The sequence below is a fragment of the Hyla sarda genome, chromosome 5 (assembly GCF_029499605.1).
Source record: "Hyla sarda isolate aHylSar1 chromosome 5, aHylSar1.hap1, whole genome shotgun sequence".
Taxonomy (NCBI): Eukaryota; Metazoa; Chordata; class Amphibia; order Anura; family Hylidae; genus Hyla; species Hyla sarda.
The window spans coordinates 191,160,430-191,176,223 of record NC_079193.1 but is presented as its reverse complement, the minus strand read 5'-3'; the positions used below and the strand labels follow the sequence as shown (position 1 = coordinate 191,176,223).

The 15,794-nt window shown below is 43.6% G+C and overlaps 1 protein-coding gene across 4 annotated transcripts in view; it reads right to left on the bottom strand.

The window, feature by feature from the left end:
• The window catches only part of MARCHF11 (membrane associated ring-CH-type finger 11), a 123,028-nt gene that overhangs the window by 18,237 nt on the left and 88,997 nt on the right, over positions 1–15,794 (bottom strand). For all 4 annotated transcript variants that reach the window (XM_056520945.1, XM_056520946.1, XM_056520944.1 and 1 more), the window contains 2 exons: positions 11,614–11,769; positions 3,052–3,244 (listed from right to left, as the gene is read on the bottom strand). In XM_056520945.1, coding sequence (XP_056376920.1) covers positions 3,052–3,244; positions 11,614–11,769 — 349 coding nt within the window. The remainder of the gene's footprint in view (positions 1–3,051; positions 3,245–11,613; positions 11,770–15,794) is intronic.

Here is a 15,794-nt window from a genome sequence, read left to right as displayed (position 1 = left end):
ATAATTAACCCCTTCCCTAAATAAAAAATGTAATCCCCCTCCGCCTTTCCCATTTTTAAAAATAAACTGTTATAACACTGTTATACACATGGAGGGTATGTGCAGACAGCAGAGCATTGCACCCTAGGGTCTTCTACAGACTGCTCCGCAGTCTGCACATCCTGCCCATGTGTATAGCAGTGTGTGTATGTACATTCCTATACAGGTGGGGGTATGTGTAGACTGCAGAGCATTGCACCCCAGAGTCTGTAGAAGACCCTAGAGTGCAATGCTCTGCAGTCTGCACATACCCCCCCATGTGTATAACAGTGTGTGTGCGTATGTACATTCCTATACAGGTGGGGATATGTGCAGAGCATTGCACCCTTGTCTATAGTACAGACTATGGTGCAATACTCTGCACATACCCACACTTGTATAGGAATGTTCATATGCACACACACTGTTATACACATGGGGGGATGTGCAGACTGCAGAGAATTTCACCCTAGGGTATTCTACAGACTAGGGTGCAATACTCATACCGTATCACACACACATCCACGCCCAGGGAGATTAGCTACAGTGCCATGGGTTGCAAACTTCTTGATAATGTTGTGCACTGTGGACAAAGGCCATCTAGATCTCTGGAGATGGACTTGTAACCTTGAGAATGTTGATATTTTTCCAAAATTTTGGTTCTCAAGTCCTCAGACAGTTCTCTTCTCCTCTTTCTGTTGTCCATGCTTAGTGTGGCACCCACAGACACACAATGCAAAGCCTAAGTGAACTTCTCTCCTTTTTATCTGCTTTTAGGTGTTATTTTTATATTGCCCACACTTTTTTCTTGCCCCAGGTCAGTTTAAAGGAGCATCACATGCTTGAAACAATCTTATTTTTCCACAATTTTGAAAGGGTGCCAATAATTTTGTCCAGCCCATTTTTGGAGTTTGGTGTGACATTATGTCCAATTTGCTTTTTTTTTTACTCTCTTTTTTTGGTTTAGTTCCAATACACACAAAGGGAATAAACAAGTGAATAGCAAACATATGCTACTGCAATCCTTTTCTGTGAGAATTACTTCATTTCCTAAAAAAAATTTCAGGGGTGCCAACATTGACGGCCATGACGGTACATATATATATATATATATATATATATATATATATATATATATATATATATATAGTTACCATTAGAATGGTGCTTTATTATAAAGGCAATGTTAGTGTTTTTTCATTATTCACATTATCTATGGCTGTATAAATATGAGCCATTACGTGAATGGCCTGCAGTAATCCATGCCCTTCTCATGATGCTTTTTTTGGTCAGCTTGCCTTGTAGTTACTAACAATAATAATTTAATGATGCATTCGCTGCCTGGAAATGTCAATAAATGTCACATTGTCTTTGCAGCCTTTGCTCTAATTAATTGTATGCATCTACAGTGAAGTGCACGGCCTGGCATAAATCTCAGTGGGTTTGTATCAGCACTTCTAAATATTATGTGGCAAGTAAGCCAACTAAGAGCAAATCAACCATTCCTTCATGTACTTGAAGACTTGGAAGGATAAAGAATTTTAAATAGAAGTAATTTACAATTCTGTTTAACTTTCTGACACCAGTTGATTAAAAAAAAAAATGTGTTCTACGGGAGTATCCCTTTAAGATTGTACTTACTGTCATAACATTTGCAAGTGTTAGTCATGTTTAACAGAATAAGTACTAAGGCTGTCACATGTATCAACACCAAGTAATTTTTTACTGTTTCACCAAGGTAATTGCCATTTCATCCTGGCAATTACCTTTTTGCAAGACAAATTGTATTTTTATTGGCACTCTATAATATATGGCAAAACTAGAAAAAAATTGTGAAGCAAAATGAAAAAACAAACAAACACACAATTGTGCAATATTTAGGTGTAGATGTGTCTGTTTGATAGCTTTTTAGTCCTTTTTTCTGGGATGTGATTTAATAAAAAACAAACCACAAATCAGGCATTTGGTATTTTTTTTTCCATATATGGAGTTAATTGAGCAGGATAAGTAATTTTATATGTTAATATGTTTCAACATTAAAACTTATCAGAAGGGGATTTTTTTTATATCTATAAAAACATCTTTCTTAATGTTTCCACACTATTTAGAAGACTTTTATAAATTGAATTTCTAGACTTCAATGCAATCCTATTGCATTGCATTAACCTGTTAAATCAGCAATCTACTATGACAGACTTGGTAGCCTGCAACTGCAGCCCAGAGATGCCAATCGGAAAAACAGACACGGCACCTAGTGAGTTAAATTAACGTAATCAGACAAATTTTTAATGCCAGTCATTAACAATAAATGTCGGCTGCTGATAGCAACTTGCACCCCCTGTGTATTAAGTGGGCTAAGCTCCTGAGCCTGCTCTATTCTATCCCACATGACTGATGAAGTAAATGTACGTCATGGGTCAGGAAGGAGTTAGAAACTGTGAACTGACTATACAAAGTCTTAATTAAAAATTTGCTGCCATTTTGTGTCTACAGCTTCAGTGCAGACCTATGTGTTTCCAGACTAGAAATAAACCTAATCCTGCAGTCATACTGCCTTCTATCTTCCAACTTACATTTTGTAGATTATCAAGAGATAGGGGACATATGTAAAGGAGTATATTTGCAGTATCAGGCTATAGAGTATTTGTTTGCAGTTTTACCATGAAAATACAGTATACAGGTTTGCATAAGAGTTGTAGATGAAAAATGGTAGCAAATTTCTAATCTATTAAAATTGTTTTATTTTTATTTTTGCTGCTTTGACATAAAAATGGTTGAGAAGTTGGACGTAAAATTAATAATGGTATAAACACACTGGGAAAAAAATATCCGGTTTCAAAGATGTTAGATGCTAAGCCTTGTATCCTCTAAATCAAGCCTTGACAGCTGGCCTCCCATGGCTACTGCCAAGATTAGAGATAACTCCTCAGCCGTTCTAAATGTTCTAAAACGATATTCAACTCAAACTGGTAACATAAATTTCAATGACAGGACACAATAGACACTTTATTTTAAATAGTTCTAGAAACTTACCTATACATACCAGGTCCATAAAACCATACATGCCATAGCAGATTTGAAAAAGGATATCCCTTCTTTGCCATACGGCATAAGGGCTAAAGGCTGACCACAGAAGCCACGTCACACTCGACACTAGGAATAATGATCCAAGAATGACTGCGATCATTTGAACCTTTTCCACCAGTGTAACCGTAATGCGCTGCCACTAAAACACAAATAAGGAGATTTTTTATGCTTACCGTAAAATCTCTTTCTCGAAGGATCCATTGGGGGACACAGACCATGGGTGTATGCTGCTGTCACTAGGAGGTTCGACACTATGGCAACAAGAGAAGTCGGCTCCTCCCAGCAGGGTATACCCGCCCACAGGCACCTGAGGTAATCAGTTTTAGTCCCAGAGCAATAGGAGAAGACCGACATGTTAAGAGAAAACCACAAACTGTCCGAGCAATCAGAAGAAAAGGCAACTGAACACACCTTAGGACAGATAACTGAAATAGAAACACCAGAAAAAAGGGGGAGGGGAGCTGTGTCCCCCAATGGATCCGTCGAGAAAGAGATTTTACGGTAAGCATAAAAAATCTCCTTTTCTCTATCGGCTCCATTGGGGGACACAGACCATGGGACATACCAAAGCCGTCCCTTGGGTGGGTAAGGAATCAGACAGGTGGACGGTTGGACCACCGCTGTCTGCAACATCTTACAGCCCAGAGTAGCATCAACCGATGCGAAGGCATGAATCTGGTAGCACCTTGAGAAAGTGTACAAAGACGACCACGCGGTAGCCTTACAGAACTGCAAGGCCAAAGCCACTTAGCGGAGGGCCCAGGATGCCCCGAAAAACAGGTGGAATGAGCCAAACCCCTGAAGGGTGGGATCTTCCCCTTGCAGCGGTAAGCTCCCAAAAAGAGCAGACCGGATCCACCGAAAAATGGAGGTCGTAGAAGCAGGTTGTCCTATACAACCACATTCCGTAAAAACAAAAAAGGGGGTCACATTGCCGAAAGGAAAGAGTGACTGAGAGATAAGTCCGAACAGCCCACACCCCAACCAGGTTGTGGAACAAACGCTTCCAGGAATGAGAAGGGGCTGGACAAGAGGACGGTAGGACGATGTTCTCATTGAGATGAAAAATTCAAAAAAACATCTCAGGTAAGAAGGACGGAAAACAACTTCCACCAGGAAGGGAGAACGGCAGGAGAGAGCTACCAGCTCTGACACCCTCCTAACAGAGGTAAGAGCAATAAGGAACGTCACCTTCCGGGGAAGGAGGTGAAAAGAAATGTTCCTGAGAGGGTCAAAAGGGGCGTCCTGCAGAGCACTTAAGACCAAGTGTAAGTCCCAAGGGAAAAAAGGAGACTGATAAGGAGAGGCAGCTTGTGCCACTCCCTGAACTAGGTTCGGACATGATAATTGAACGCCAAAGAACGTTGAAAAAGAATGGAAACGGCCGAAAGCCCACCACGACCAGAGAAAAAGGCTGAGTTTCACACCAACAGAAATAAGACCGCCAGGTATGGTGGTAAACCTTTGCAGAGGAAGGCTTGTGAGCCCTCAGCATGGTGTGAACCACTTGGGAAGAAAAATCGCGGGTCCTCAGAACCGCTGTCTCAAACGCCACGCCGTCGAAAGCAGAGACGGTAAATAGGGGTGGCACAGGAGACCTGATATAGGAGGTCTGGATGATAGGGAAGGTGCAGAGGTAAGTAGTACAGGAGCCTGACCATGACGACGTACCACGCCCACCGGGGCCAGTCTGGGCCACGAGAATGGCAGGAACGCCCTCTTCTGTGAGTTTCCTCAGGACCCCGAAAAGAGAGGAAGGGGAGGAAACAGATAAGGTAGGGCAAAGCCCGACCAATAAACAGATAAGGTAGAGCAAAGCCCGACCAAGAAAGAGGAACGCTTGGTTGTGGCGGGACGTGCAGAGGTCCACGCCTGGAGCGCCCCAGAGGTACAGATCACTGCAAACACCTCCGGATGTAGGAACCACTCGCCTTGGATGGCTGAGGACCGGCTGAGAAAGACCACATCCCAGAAACGCCTGGAATGAAAAGCGCTGAGATGGCCGGAAACCTGAGTTCCGCCCAGAAGGGAATTTCCCAAGAAGCAAGCAAAGAAAGGATTGCCCTAGGCCCCAACATGTTGAAGGGGGAAAAGGGCTTCTCGAGGGACCAAGGCCCCAGACCGGCCGGTCCTTGAAAACACCTCCCCAGCCCGACAGACTGGCAGGGAGGGGCAGGAAGGAGTGCCCCCGAAAAAGCAGGGGGAAACTAAGCCACCATAGAAGGGACCGACAAGACTGTCGAGTGAAAATGGAGACCTGTCCCACCGGAAGAGACTCACCAATTGAAGAGGTCGGTGATGAAACTGGGCAAATGGCACAGCCTTCACGTCCGCCGCTAACCGACCCAGGACATCCATGCAAAAGCAAATGGAAACTGGAGCAGGATGCTGAAGTCATCGGACTCTTGATAAGAGAGTCAGCCGATTGGTTGGCAGAGTTGAAAGCGGGCAGAGGCCGCGTCGAACTGGAGCCCCAGGAAAGCGGTTGGACTTGTCCCGAATGACCATCCAACCGAAGATAGACAAGGTCTGGAGGTTGAGACCAAGACTCTTCAGGATCTGGGCCCTGGCTGGAACTCTGATCAGAAGGTCGTCCAAGTAAGGAATCACGGAAACAACTGTTGTCTGTAAAAGGGGCTATCACAGGCGCCGGGACTTTGTTAAAGGTCCGCGGAGAAGTGGCTAGACCGAAATGGAGAGCCACAATAGAAAATGACCGTCCGGAACTGCAAAGCGGAGGTACCGCTGATGACCGGAACAATGAGATGTGGAGGCAGGCATCCTTGATGTCCACCGAGGAACGAAAATTCCCCATGAACCAGGGATGCCAGCACCGAATGGAGAGACTCCATTCGAGATGGGAAGCAGAAGATGCTGGCTGAGATACTCGAGAACCAAGATTGGGCGAACAGAAACGCCTTTCTTGGGGACCACAAAGAGGTTGGAATAAACCTCGAAAACGTTCCCCTGAAGGAACCGGGACAATGAATGTGCGTAGTCCAGGCATCCCGGAAGAGTAAGAGGAGACCAACAACCTGAGAAAGGTCGGTGGGTGGGGGCGACCCATCAGATCGAGGAAGGCCTACGGGTGCCCGATGGGGCCGCAAAATGGCCTGAACGGATAGCCGACCTCCGGGAGAGACAGGTCCGGAAGGAGGAAGCCCTCTTCCCGTGAAGGCGCCTGGCTAGACCCCTTGTTGGTACCCTGTGTGGCACCAAAGGTCCGCAGAACCCGAAGGAAGACTTACGACGGAAAGCGGTTCTGTGAGCCGTATCCAGAGGTAACAAAGAACTCTTTTCTGCCTGACGCCTCACTTCCTGAAGGCGGCGTCCACATTCCAGGCTTTAAGCAACATGGAGGGACGGTGGCTACCAGGTAGCTTGTGGCAAAGGCAGCACAGTGGCTGCGCATGGAACAGAAAATCTCCAGCTGCGTAGCATCGGGCTAGATTAAAGAAATCCTCCAGAGGGATCTTGAAGACTACCCTAGCGGAGTTGGGAGACCACACTGAAAGGGCCCTTGACTCCCAGGCCGAAGCAAAATCAGGAAGATCCTGCTGTCTCAAGCCAAAGTTTGCCAAAGTCTCCACCTTCATGTCGGCTGGATTTTGAATGCAGCCGCATCAGCCAAAGGCCCGGTAGGCGCCTTAGAGAGGCGGGAGACCGGCAGATCCACAGTTGGAGAGGAGGTCCACTGAGCAAAGAGGTCCTTGGCGAAGGCATACCGAGCTTGAACCTTCTAAGTTTCCTGAAACTTCTTGTCAGGGTGCCTCCAGGCGGATACCAGCAGGGCGTAAAAAAGAACTGAAGGTCTTGGGTGCCGGTAGGGCACGAAGAAAAGGAGACTTCTGGAGCCACGTCCGAAGTTCCTGGGTCCTTTAGATGGAAGGTGTATCTTATGGCCGAAACCAATGAGTACACCACATCAGGCATCCGTGCGTTCCTTTAAGTCGTAGGCTGAATCAGAAACCTCATCCACAAGTTCTCCAGGTGAATGGGAAAGAGGTGAGGCAGCCCTGGAAGAGATCGGGCACGATGAGAGGAAACTTCCGGTCCACGTCCGAAGTTCCTGGGTCCTTAGCTGGAAGGTCTCTCTTATGGCCGAAACCAATGAGTACACCACATATGGCATATCCGTGTGGTCCTCTGAGTCGGAGGCCGAATCAGAAACCTCATCCACAAGTTCTCCGGGAGTATGGGAACGAGGTGAGGCAGCCCTGGAGGTTGGGCACGATTAAAGGAAACTTCTGGAGCCACGTCCGAAGTTCCTGGGTCCTCTAGATGGAAGGTGTCTCTTGTGGCCGAGACCAATGAGTGCACCATGTCCAACATATCCGTGTGGTCCTCTGAATCAGAGGCCGAATCGGAACTGCATCCACAAGTTCTCCAGGTGAATGGGAACGTGTGAGGTGGCCCTGGAAGAGGGGGAGACTGACCAGGTACGCAGGTCAGGAGAGCCCGAGCAGCGACCACGGGAGATAGCTTTTACAGATGTAATGAGTGGCTAACACTCCAGTTAACTGTTTAGATGGGAGCAAATGGGTTCAGCAGAACCAGGCATTTTGGAATTACAGCTTTTACAGACAAAATGATGAACTAACGCTCCAGTTGTCTGTGCTGCCCAAGTCTGTGACCCCAGTGCAGCTGCTGTGATGAGAACTCCATTCTAGTATAGATAGAGAAGGGAGAAATGCCGGCCAATAGCAAAAGAGGGGCGGGCCAGGAGCAGGGGCACGGCTGATTGGCCCCTGCCTCTCACAACGCGCGCACAGCGCTGATTGGATGCTAATTCGCGCCTCTTAGAAGCCCCGACAACAGAGGGGGTGGAGCTATAGCACCTCAGCTTCTGACAAGGTCAGTAATGGCGCCCGCTCCTCTCCACGAGCGCACATGTCATTCGCATATGCGCTTGCGGGGAAGCGAGCGAGCGAGACGCCACCGGCAGCCGACTGCTGCCGAAAGCGAAAGTAAGCCGGCGCTTCATGCGCCCGCACAGTAAAAATGCCGTGGCTGACAGCCGCTTAAAGAAACACACTCACCACACACACATATCGTTCAGGAAAGTGAAAAGTATAGTGCCCTCTGAATAAAGCTGTGCCCCAGTCCAAAAATGCTCCTGCTCACCCCAGTTTTTTCAATAAATATAGAAAAACTCTCTGTCCAGGCCAGCCCCTGAGAAAAGGTGGGCAAAAAGTGAGGGTCTCCAGAGGTTGCAAGGCTGTACCTAGGAGAAAGGGAATATACTCACCTCAGTCAGAAGAACTTACCTCATGAAGTCTTCCTATGAAGTCTTCAGTCAGCTTTCTGTCACCTGCATCACGCCGAGCTACAATGTGCGAGCGAGGCGAGCAGGAAAATAGGGGGACCCGGACCCATGAGGTACAACCCCAGGCGCTGACCGTTGGCGAGAGGGGGTTAACAGCGCATTTACACAATGTCTGTGCCCCCTCAAACGCAATGGGGAGACAGTGAGCCGCAGTTCCTGAATCCCCACCTCAAAACATGAAAGAAAAAGGAATAAAAAACTAACACATCCCTAACTAGGAAAATAATAACACAGAAGACCTGGTCTGGAGAAATCCAGACAATGTCCACCTCCTTCAGACACTAAGCTAAAACTGATTACCTCAGGTGCCTGTGGGCGGGTATACCCTGTGGGAGAAGCCGACTTCTCTTGTTGCCATAGTGTCAAACCTCCTAGTGACAGCAGCATACACCCATGGTCTGTGTCCCCCAATGGAGCCGATAGAGAAAGATATCTCATACAATTAAAAAGGTTGTTATTGTTCCATGGTAGTAAAATAATTCTATTAAAAAGTTTGCAGAAGATGGCAACACAAACAGGTCGATTCTGCCACCATTACAAATATTCAGCTAATAGTTTTCAAAGTGAACACTGTTGAATGTACACCCTAGGAATACACTTATTTTCAACACAAAGTATTTTAGACCTTTGTTGAAATTATTTTATATAACCAAATCTATTTTTGTAGTCAAGGTGACTTTCATCACAACAAGATCTCTCTCAATTATTGTTCTTATACACCGACCAGCCATAACATTATATATTGGGCAAGCCCCAATTGTACTACTGTTGTGGCAGCAGTGCAAGGTACTGCAGTCTTGTCCAAGGCCTTTCATACAGATAATCAGCAGGAGTCAGACCCCTGCTGATCCTAATACTTATGGCCTATCCTGATGACAGGTCATCAATTCTGTAATGCCAGGTAAACCCTTTAATAATTAATAGGCTGTAAAACAGTGCGACATCTGTATGTATTCATATACGATTCACCTGGACATCTACAGCAGATGCTGTATATATGGTGTGAACAATTATTCAGATGAATTCCTAACATTGCAGTCTGAAACCTAAGGGCTGCTTGAATTATTAAAGTGTAAGTCCAAAGGTGCTCTCCTACCCATTCTGAACAGATTGGAACAGAGGTGCAGCTGATGCTCCAATTGTGCAATGCCCAGCAAGTTCGTGCACGAGACATTCATCAGAAAGGGGCAAGTGCAAAGAACTTGCTGGGCATGGTACAGTGGCCGCCTCATCTGTACTGCCCAGCTTTAGCTGCATTTCTCCACACTGATTTGTGCAGATCAGGCAGGAGAGCAGCTTTGAAGAGCAAATTCATAAAAAATGGTCACTGTCTATTCAAACAACACTCCTCCATGTAGTAGCCTATTTGATTCATAACATTTTTGTAAACCCTTTACCAAAAATGACTCCTGAGAAAATCAGGAGAAAATTCTCTAAATTTTGGCCACTAGGTGTTCCCTAGATTCTCTCGTTTACTACCGGTTGTTAGGTTGGAAACATCTCTAATAACAGCCTCAACAAGACTGATTACAGGAAGTGGGGCAGGGCTAAGGAAGAATCAAAGGATCTGCACTGTCCATGCTAGGTAAATCAAAGCTTCCCTCTCATCTCAAGAGCAGCAGTTTCAGTGCTTAAGGGGGTACTCCTGTGGAAAACTTTTATATATATATATATATATATATATATATATATATATATATATATATATATCTATCAACTGGTGCCAGAAAGTGAAACAGATTTGTAAATTTCTTCTATTAAAAAATCTTAATCTTTCCAGTACTTTTTAGGGTCGGTTTACTACAGAGGAAATGGTTTTCTTTTTGGAACACCGAGCTCTCTGCTGACATCATGATCACAGTGTTCTCTGCTGACACCTGCTGTCCATTTTAGGAACTGTCCAGAGGAGCATATGTTTGCTATGGGGATTTTCTCCTACTCTGAACAGTTCTTAAAATGGACAGAGATGTCAGCAGAGAGCACTGTGGTCATGATGTCAGCAAAGAGCTCTGTGTTCCAAAAAGAAAACCATTTCCTCTGTAGTATTCAGCAGCTAATAAGCACTGGAAGGATTAAGATTTTTTAATAGAAGTAATTTACAAATCTGTTTAACTTTCTGGCACCAGTTGATTTAAAAAAAAAGTTTTCCATGGGAGTACCCCTTTAATGTAATTTTTTGCAAATCTCTTGGTTGCTCAAACATGTGTGACTTTTGTCATCAATACACTCTGCATGGATGCCTTTAAGATGGTTTCACATCGTTTCGCAGGATTTGGCTCACTAGTTAGCCTCAATATTTGTAAGCCAAAAACCTCTTGCGTCTTTTGGGCCCACTCCTGGTTTTGCATATACTGATGCAAAATACTGAGCCAAATACTGCTGTTTGAAAGCAACCTTATGCAAGACTGAAGAAATGTGCCTTTTAAAAGGAGCAATTTTTGGTACAAGTTAACTGCAACCATGAGTATACTTAGAAGCTAACATAGCAGTAAACCATGTAAAGCAATCACTGTACACATCTGACAGTCATTTTAGATTGAAATGTGTTATATATTTTACACTACTTTTATAGAATAAGGTGTATATAAGCAAGCCATGAACAGTTCTTATCTGTAATAAGAACAGAGCATACTCATATACACAAAGTGAAAAGGAGAAAACACGAGGGTACTCACGGTACTTCGTTCACAGCAGGCTTCTTCATTCAAGTAGCGGCTGAACACATGTTCAGGCGGGGTGCCAGGAGTGAGCGTGTGGGACGATAGCTATTTCGTGCCGGTCCCGGCACTTCCTCAGGTCACCTGAGGAAGTGCCGGGATCGGCACGAAATAGCTATCGTTGCACACGCTCGCTCCTGGCGCCCCGCGAGAACATGTGTTCAGGCGCTACCTGAATAAAGAGGCCTGCTGTGAAAGAAGTACCGTGAGTACCCTCGTGTTTTCTCCTTTTCCCTTCATTGAGATTGCCGTATCTCTATACATGGGTTGTGCACCAGGTGAAGTCTATCACTGCAGGAGTTGCTGTTCTACCGCTGCACCAGTCAAGTACCTTTTCATTCACTACTAACGATATTTACCAGTGCCAGCATCTGTATCCTTTTCAATGCTCATATACACAAATCCTGCCAATATTTCTACTGGCCATTAGATAATGTAGATTGGTACATTGTAAAGGTCTCCTACCTGACAAGGTTTCTTCATTTTAATAGCTATGACATGATATCTATAGCAGCATAGTTCACAGGTCCACGCTCCTCTCTCACTAATCCATTTTAATAAGCAAAGCTGATGTGTATATCTCACAGATCCATCACAGCGGCAAGGATTGAGTAACTCACCCTGGAATGAGAATTAGCAAGAAATCAATATGGCTCTTTGTTCAATATCTGAGCAAATATGAAAGAAGTAACAATGTTTCAAAAAGGCAAATAAAGCTATTGTGATTAAAATGACATGTTCCCAGCACATGTAAAAGTGGTTTTCCCGCTATTAACTTTTATGGCATGTCAATAAGATATAGATGAGTGATTATAGGGGTCAAACCCATCTGTAGAACAAGAAGAGACTGTTCCCAGTTTTTTATGAGGAAGCTGTTCTCATATATGGACACTCTTCACTTAAAGTAAACATATAACCTAGATTTTTTTCTTACTGATTAAAGCCAGATGCTGAAACATATTCTTTTATAAAAAAAAAAATATTGGGCAGTATTACCATGGCAGCCATATTGCCTGAACTTTCTGTACAGCATTTAGAGATATGCTACTGGTGTAACCTGTCTGTGATGATAATGAAGAGACTTCTAAAATGAATCTGTAGAGAAAAGGAAGTGTCAGATTATTATCAGGCTTTGTGGCCAAAATAAAAACTGAAAGATTTCAGGGTTATTTTAGAATATACAAAAAAATCTTTAAAATATGTTTTAACATAAAAAAAATTACTTGAGAGTTAAAAAGACTCTTCAGTGCTCAGTATTTGTAAAAGGTATTTGGCACCAGTAAACTGGACACGAGTTAAAAAAATCCTCTGTGGTAAATATATATTTATATACTAGCTGAGTACCCGGCGTTGCCCGGTTTTTCCTTCCTAATCCTTGTTGGGGAGGAAAATAAACAAAGGAGGAAGCTTTTGACTTCATATCCCGTCATCATGTATTGTTGTCATATCCCAACCCCATATCCTGTCCTCATATCCTGACCTTCTATCCCAACCTCATATCCTATCCTCACATCTCGTCCTCATATCCCGACCTCCTATCCCGAACTCTTATCCCAACCTCCTATCCCGTCCTCCTATCCCATCCTCCTATCCCATCCTCCTCTTGACCTCCTATCTCAACCTCCTATCCTGACCTCCTATCCCGTCCTCCTATCCCGTCCTCCTATCTCGACCTCCTATCCCGACCTCCTATCCCGACCTCCTATCCCGACCGCCTATCCCGTCCGCCTATCTCCACCTTCTATCCCATCCTCCTATCTCGACCTCCTATCTCGACCTCCTATCCCGACCTCCTATCTCGACCTCCTATCTCCACCTCCTATCCCCTCCTCCTATCCCGACCTCCTTTCTCGACCTCTTATCCCGTCCTCCTATCCTGTCCTCCTATCTCCACCTCATGTTCGGTCCTCATATCCCAACGTCCTAACTCTATCTCCTATCCCGACCATCCCGTCCTCCTATCTTGACCTCCTATCTCGACCTCCCATCCCGTCCTCATATTCCGACCTGTAATATGTGTACCAGGTATTGAAATATCTCCAGCCGTACTGAAGTTATGTGGGAACATACATTTCCCATTGATTTGCATGGGACTTTAAACAAAACCCCCGACCCTCACAAATGGGGGTAGTTAAGGGTTAAATTAACTATCCTATATTTTAAGTGGACATATAAGTAACATGTGACCAAGTATTATCGAAATATCTCCAGCCATTTGGAAGTTATGCGGTAACATGTATTTTCCATAGATTTGTATGGGACTTTAAACATAAACCCCGCCCCTGGCAAATGGGGGTAAGTAAGGGTTAAATCACCTAGCCTATGTTTGTTGTTGACATATAAGTAACATGTGTGCCAAGTTTCATGTTAATATCTTTAACCGTTTGGAAGTATTTGTGGAACATACATACACACACAAACACACGTTGAGTTTTATATATATATATATATATATATATATATATATATATATATATATATATATATATAGATAGATATATGCCTGGGGTGGAATACTCACCTGTACTGAAACTGTCTAAGGCTAAGTTTCCACTTGGTTATTTTTTTTGAAAAACGCAGAGGAACTAAAAATGTAGCCGACAAAATAAAAATGTAGAAAGGGACCATTTAAATGTAAAAATAATATATTTGTTATAATTAATTTCGTTAAACTTTTTATTAGTAATGTATTTTAATTTAATAATGTGTTGAATAAAGTATGTGTGTGTTTTTAACTTTTTTGCCTTTTTTTTATTTTTTAGGTAGTACTAATACTCCCAGCATGGAACAGTGTGTTCCATGCTGGGAGTATTAGTACTATCTAAAAAATAAAAAAAAGGCAAAAAAGTTAAAAACACACACATACTTTATTCAACACATTATTAAATTGATGGGAGTAGTAGTTCCTGTACTAATTGACAGATGGCAACGGGTGTCAGAAGTGACACCTGTTACGATCTGTGTATTAATGCAGGTACTACAGCTCCCAGCATCCACAGACTAGTATGAGGGCTTGTTTTTTGCACGACCAGTTGTCTGTTGTAATGCCATCACTCACTTTACCATAGAATGTATGGCGCAACCAAAAAAATACTATTTGTGTGGGGAAATTAAAAAGAAAACCGCAATTTTGCAAATTTGGGAAGGTTTTGTTTTCACGCCCTACAATTTATGCTAAAAATGACATGTTTTTTATTCTCTGGGTCAATACGATTAAAATAATACCCATGATTATACACTTTTCTATTATTGTTGCGCTTAAAAAAATCGCAAACTTTTTAACCAAATTAGTATGTTTAAAATCCCCCTATTTTGAAGACCTATAACTTTTTAATTTTTCCGTATAAGCGGTGGTATGAGGGCTCATTTTTTGCGCCGTGATCTGTACTTTTTATTAATACCATATTTGCTTATACAAAACTTTTATTACATTTATTATTAATAAATTTTTTGGGAATAAAATGTTATAAAAAAGCAGCTATTTTTGACTTTTTTTTACGCTCACGCCGTTCACCGTACGGGATCATTTACATTTTATTTTAATAGTTCGGATATTTACGCACGCGGCAATACCAAATATGTATATAAAATAATTTTTTAAACACTTTTTGGGGGTAAAATAGGGAAAATGGGACAATTTACGTTTTTATTGGGGGAGGGTTTTTCACATTTTTTTTACATTTATTTTTTACTTTTATTTTTACACTCTTATAGTCCCAACAGGGGACTATTTTTAGCAACCATTCGATTTCTAATGCTGTTCAGTGCTATGTATAGGACACAGCACTGATCAGCATTATCGGTCATCTTCTGCTCTGGTCTGCGGGAAGGCAGATCAGAGCAGAAGACTCCCGGAAGGCAGCGGAGCCAGGTGAGGGGACCTCCGTCTGCCGTGCAGGATGATCGGATCGCCGCGGCAGCACTGCGGCCGATCCAATCATCCTGTTAAGTGACCGCAATGCTGCAGATGCCGTGATCTGTATTGATCACGGCATCTGAGGGGTTAATGGTGGACATCCGCGGGATCGCGGGTGTCCGCCATTACCGGCAGGTCCCTGGCTGCGGTCCACAGCCGGGACCTGCCGCGCATGATGAGGTATTTAAAGAACTGTACAGTACTGTATGCGATGTCACACATCACATACAATACATATACACACACTATACACCCCATACATCAATGTTTCCCTATCAGTGTGCCTCCAGCTGTTGCAAAACTATAACTCTCAGCATGCCCAGACATTCAATGGCTGTACATGCATGCTGGGAGTTGTAGTTGTGCAACAGCTGGAGGCACCCTGGTTTGTTAAACACTCCCCATACACTCCACATACAATGGTCATCCCAGAACCAATTAGCAGTTTCCCATAGAGATATGTATTCAACATACAATGGTTCCGAGGCCCCAGAACCAATTACCATTTTTACATAGACATGTGTACTCGACATATGATGGTTTCAACATATGATGGTTCTCCTGGAACCAATTAATATCATATGTTGAGGGACCACTGTATTTTGGACTTTGGAATTTTTTCGCACACGCCATTGACCGTGCAATTTAATTAACAATATATTTTTATAGTTCGGACATTTTCGCACGCGGCGATACCACATATGTTTTTTTTATTTAGACAGTTTTTTTT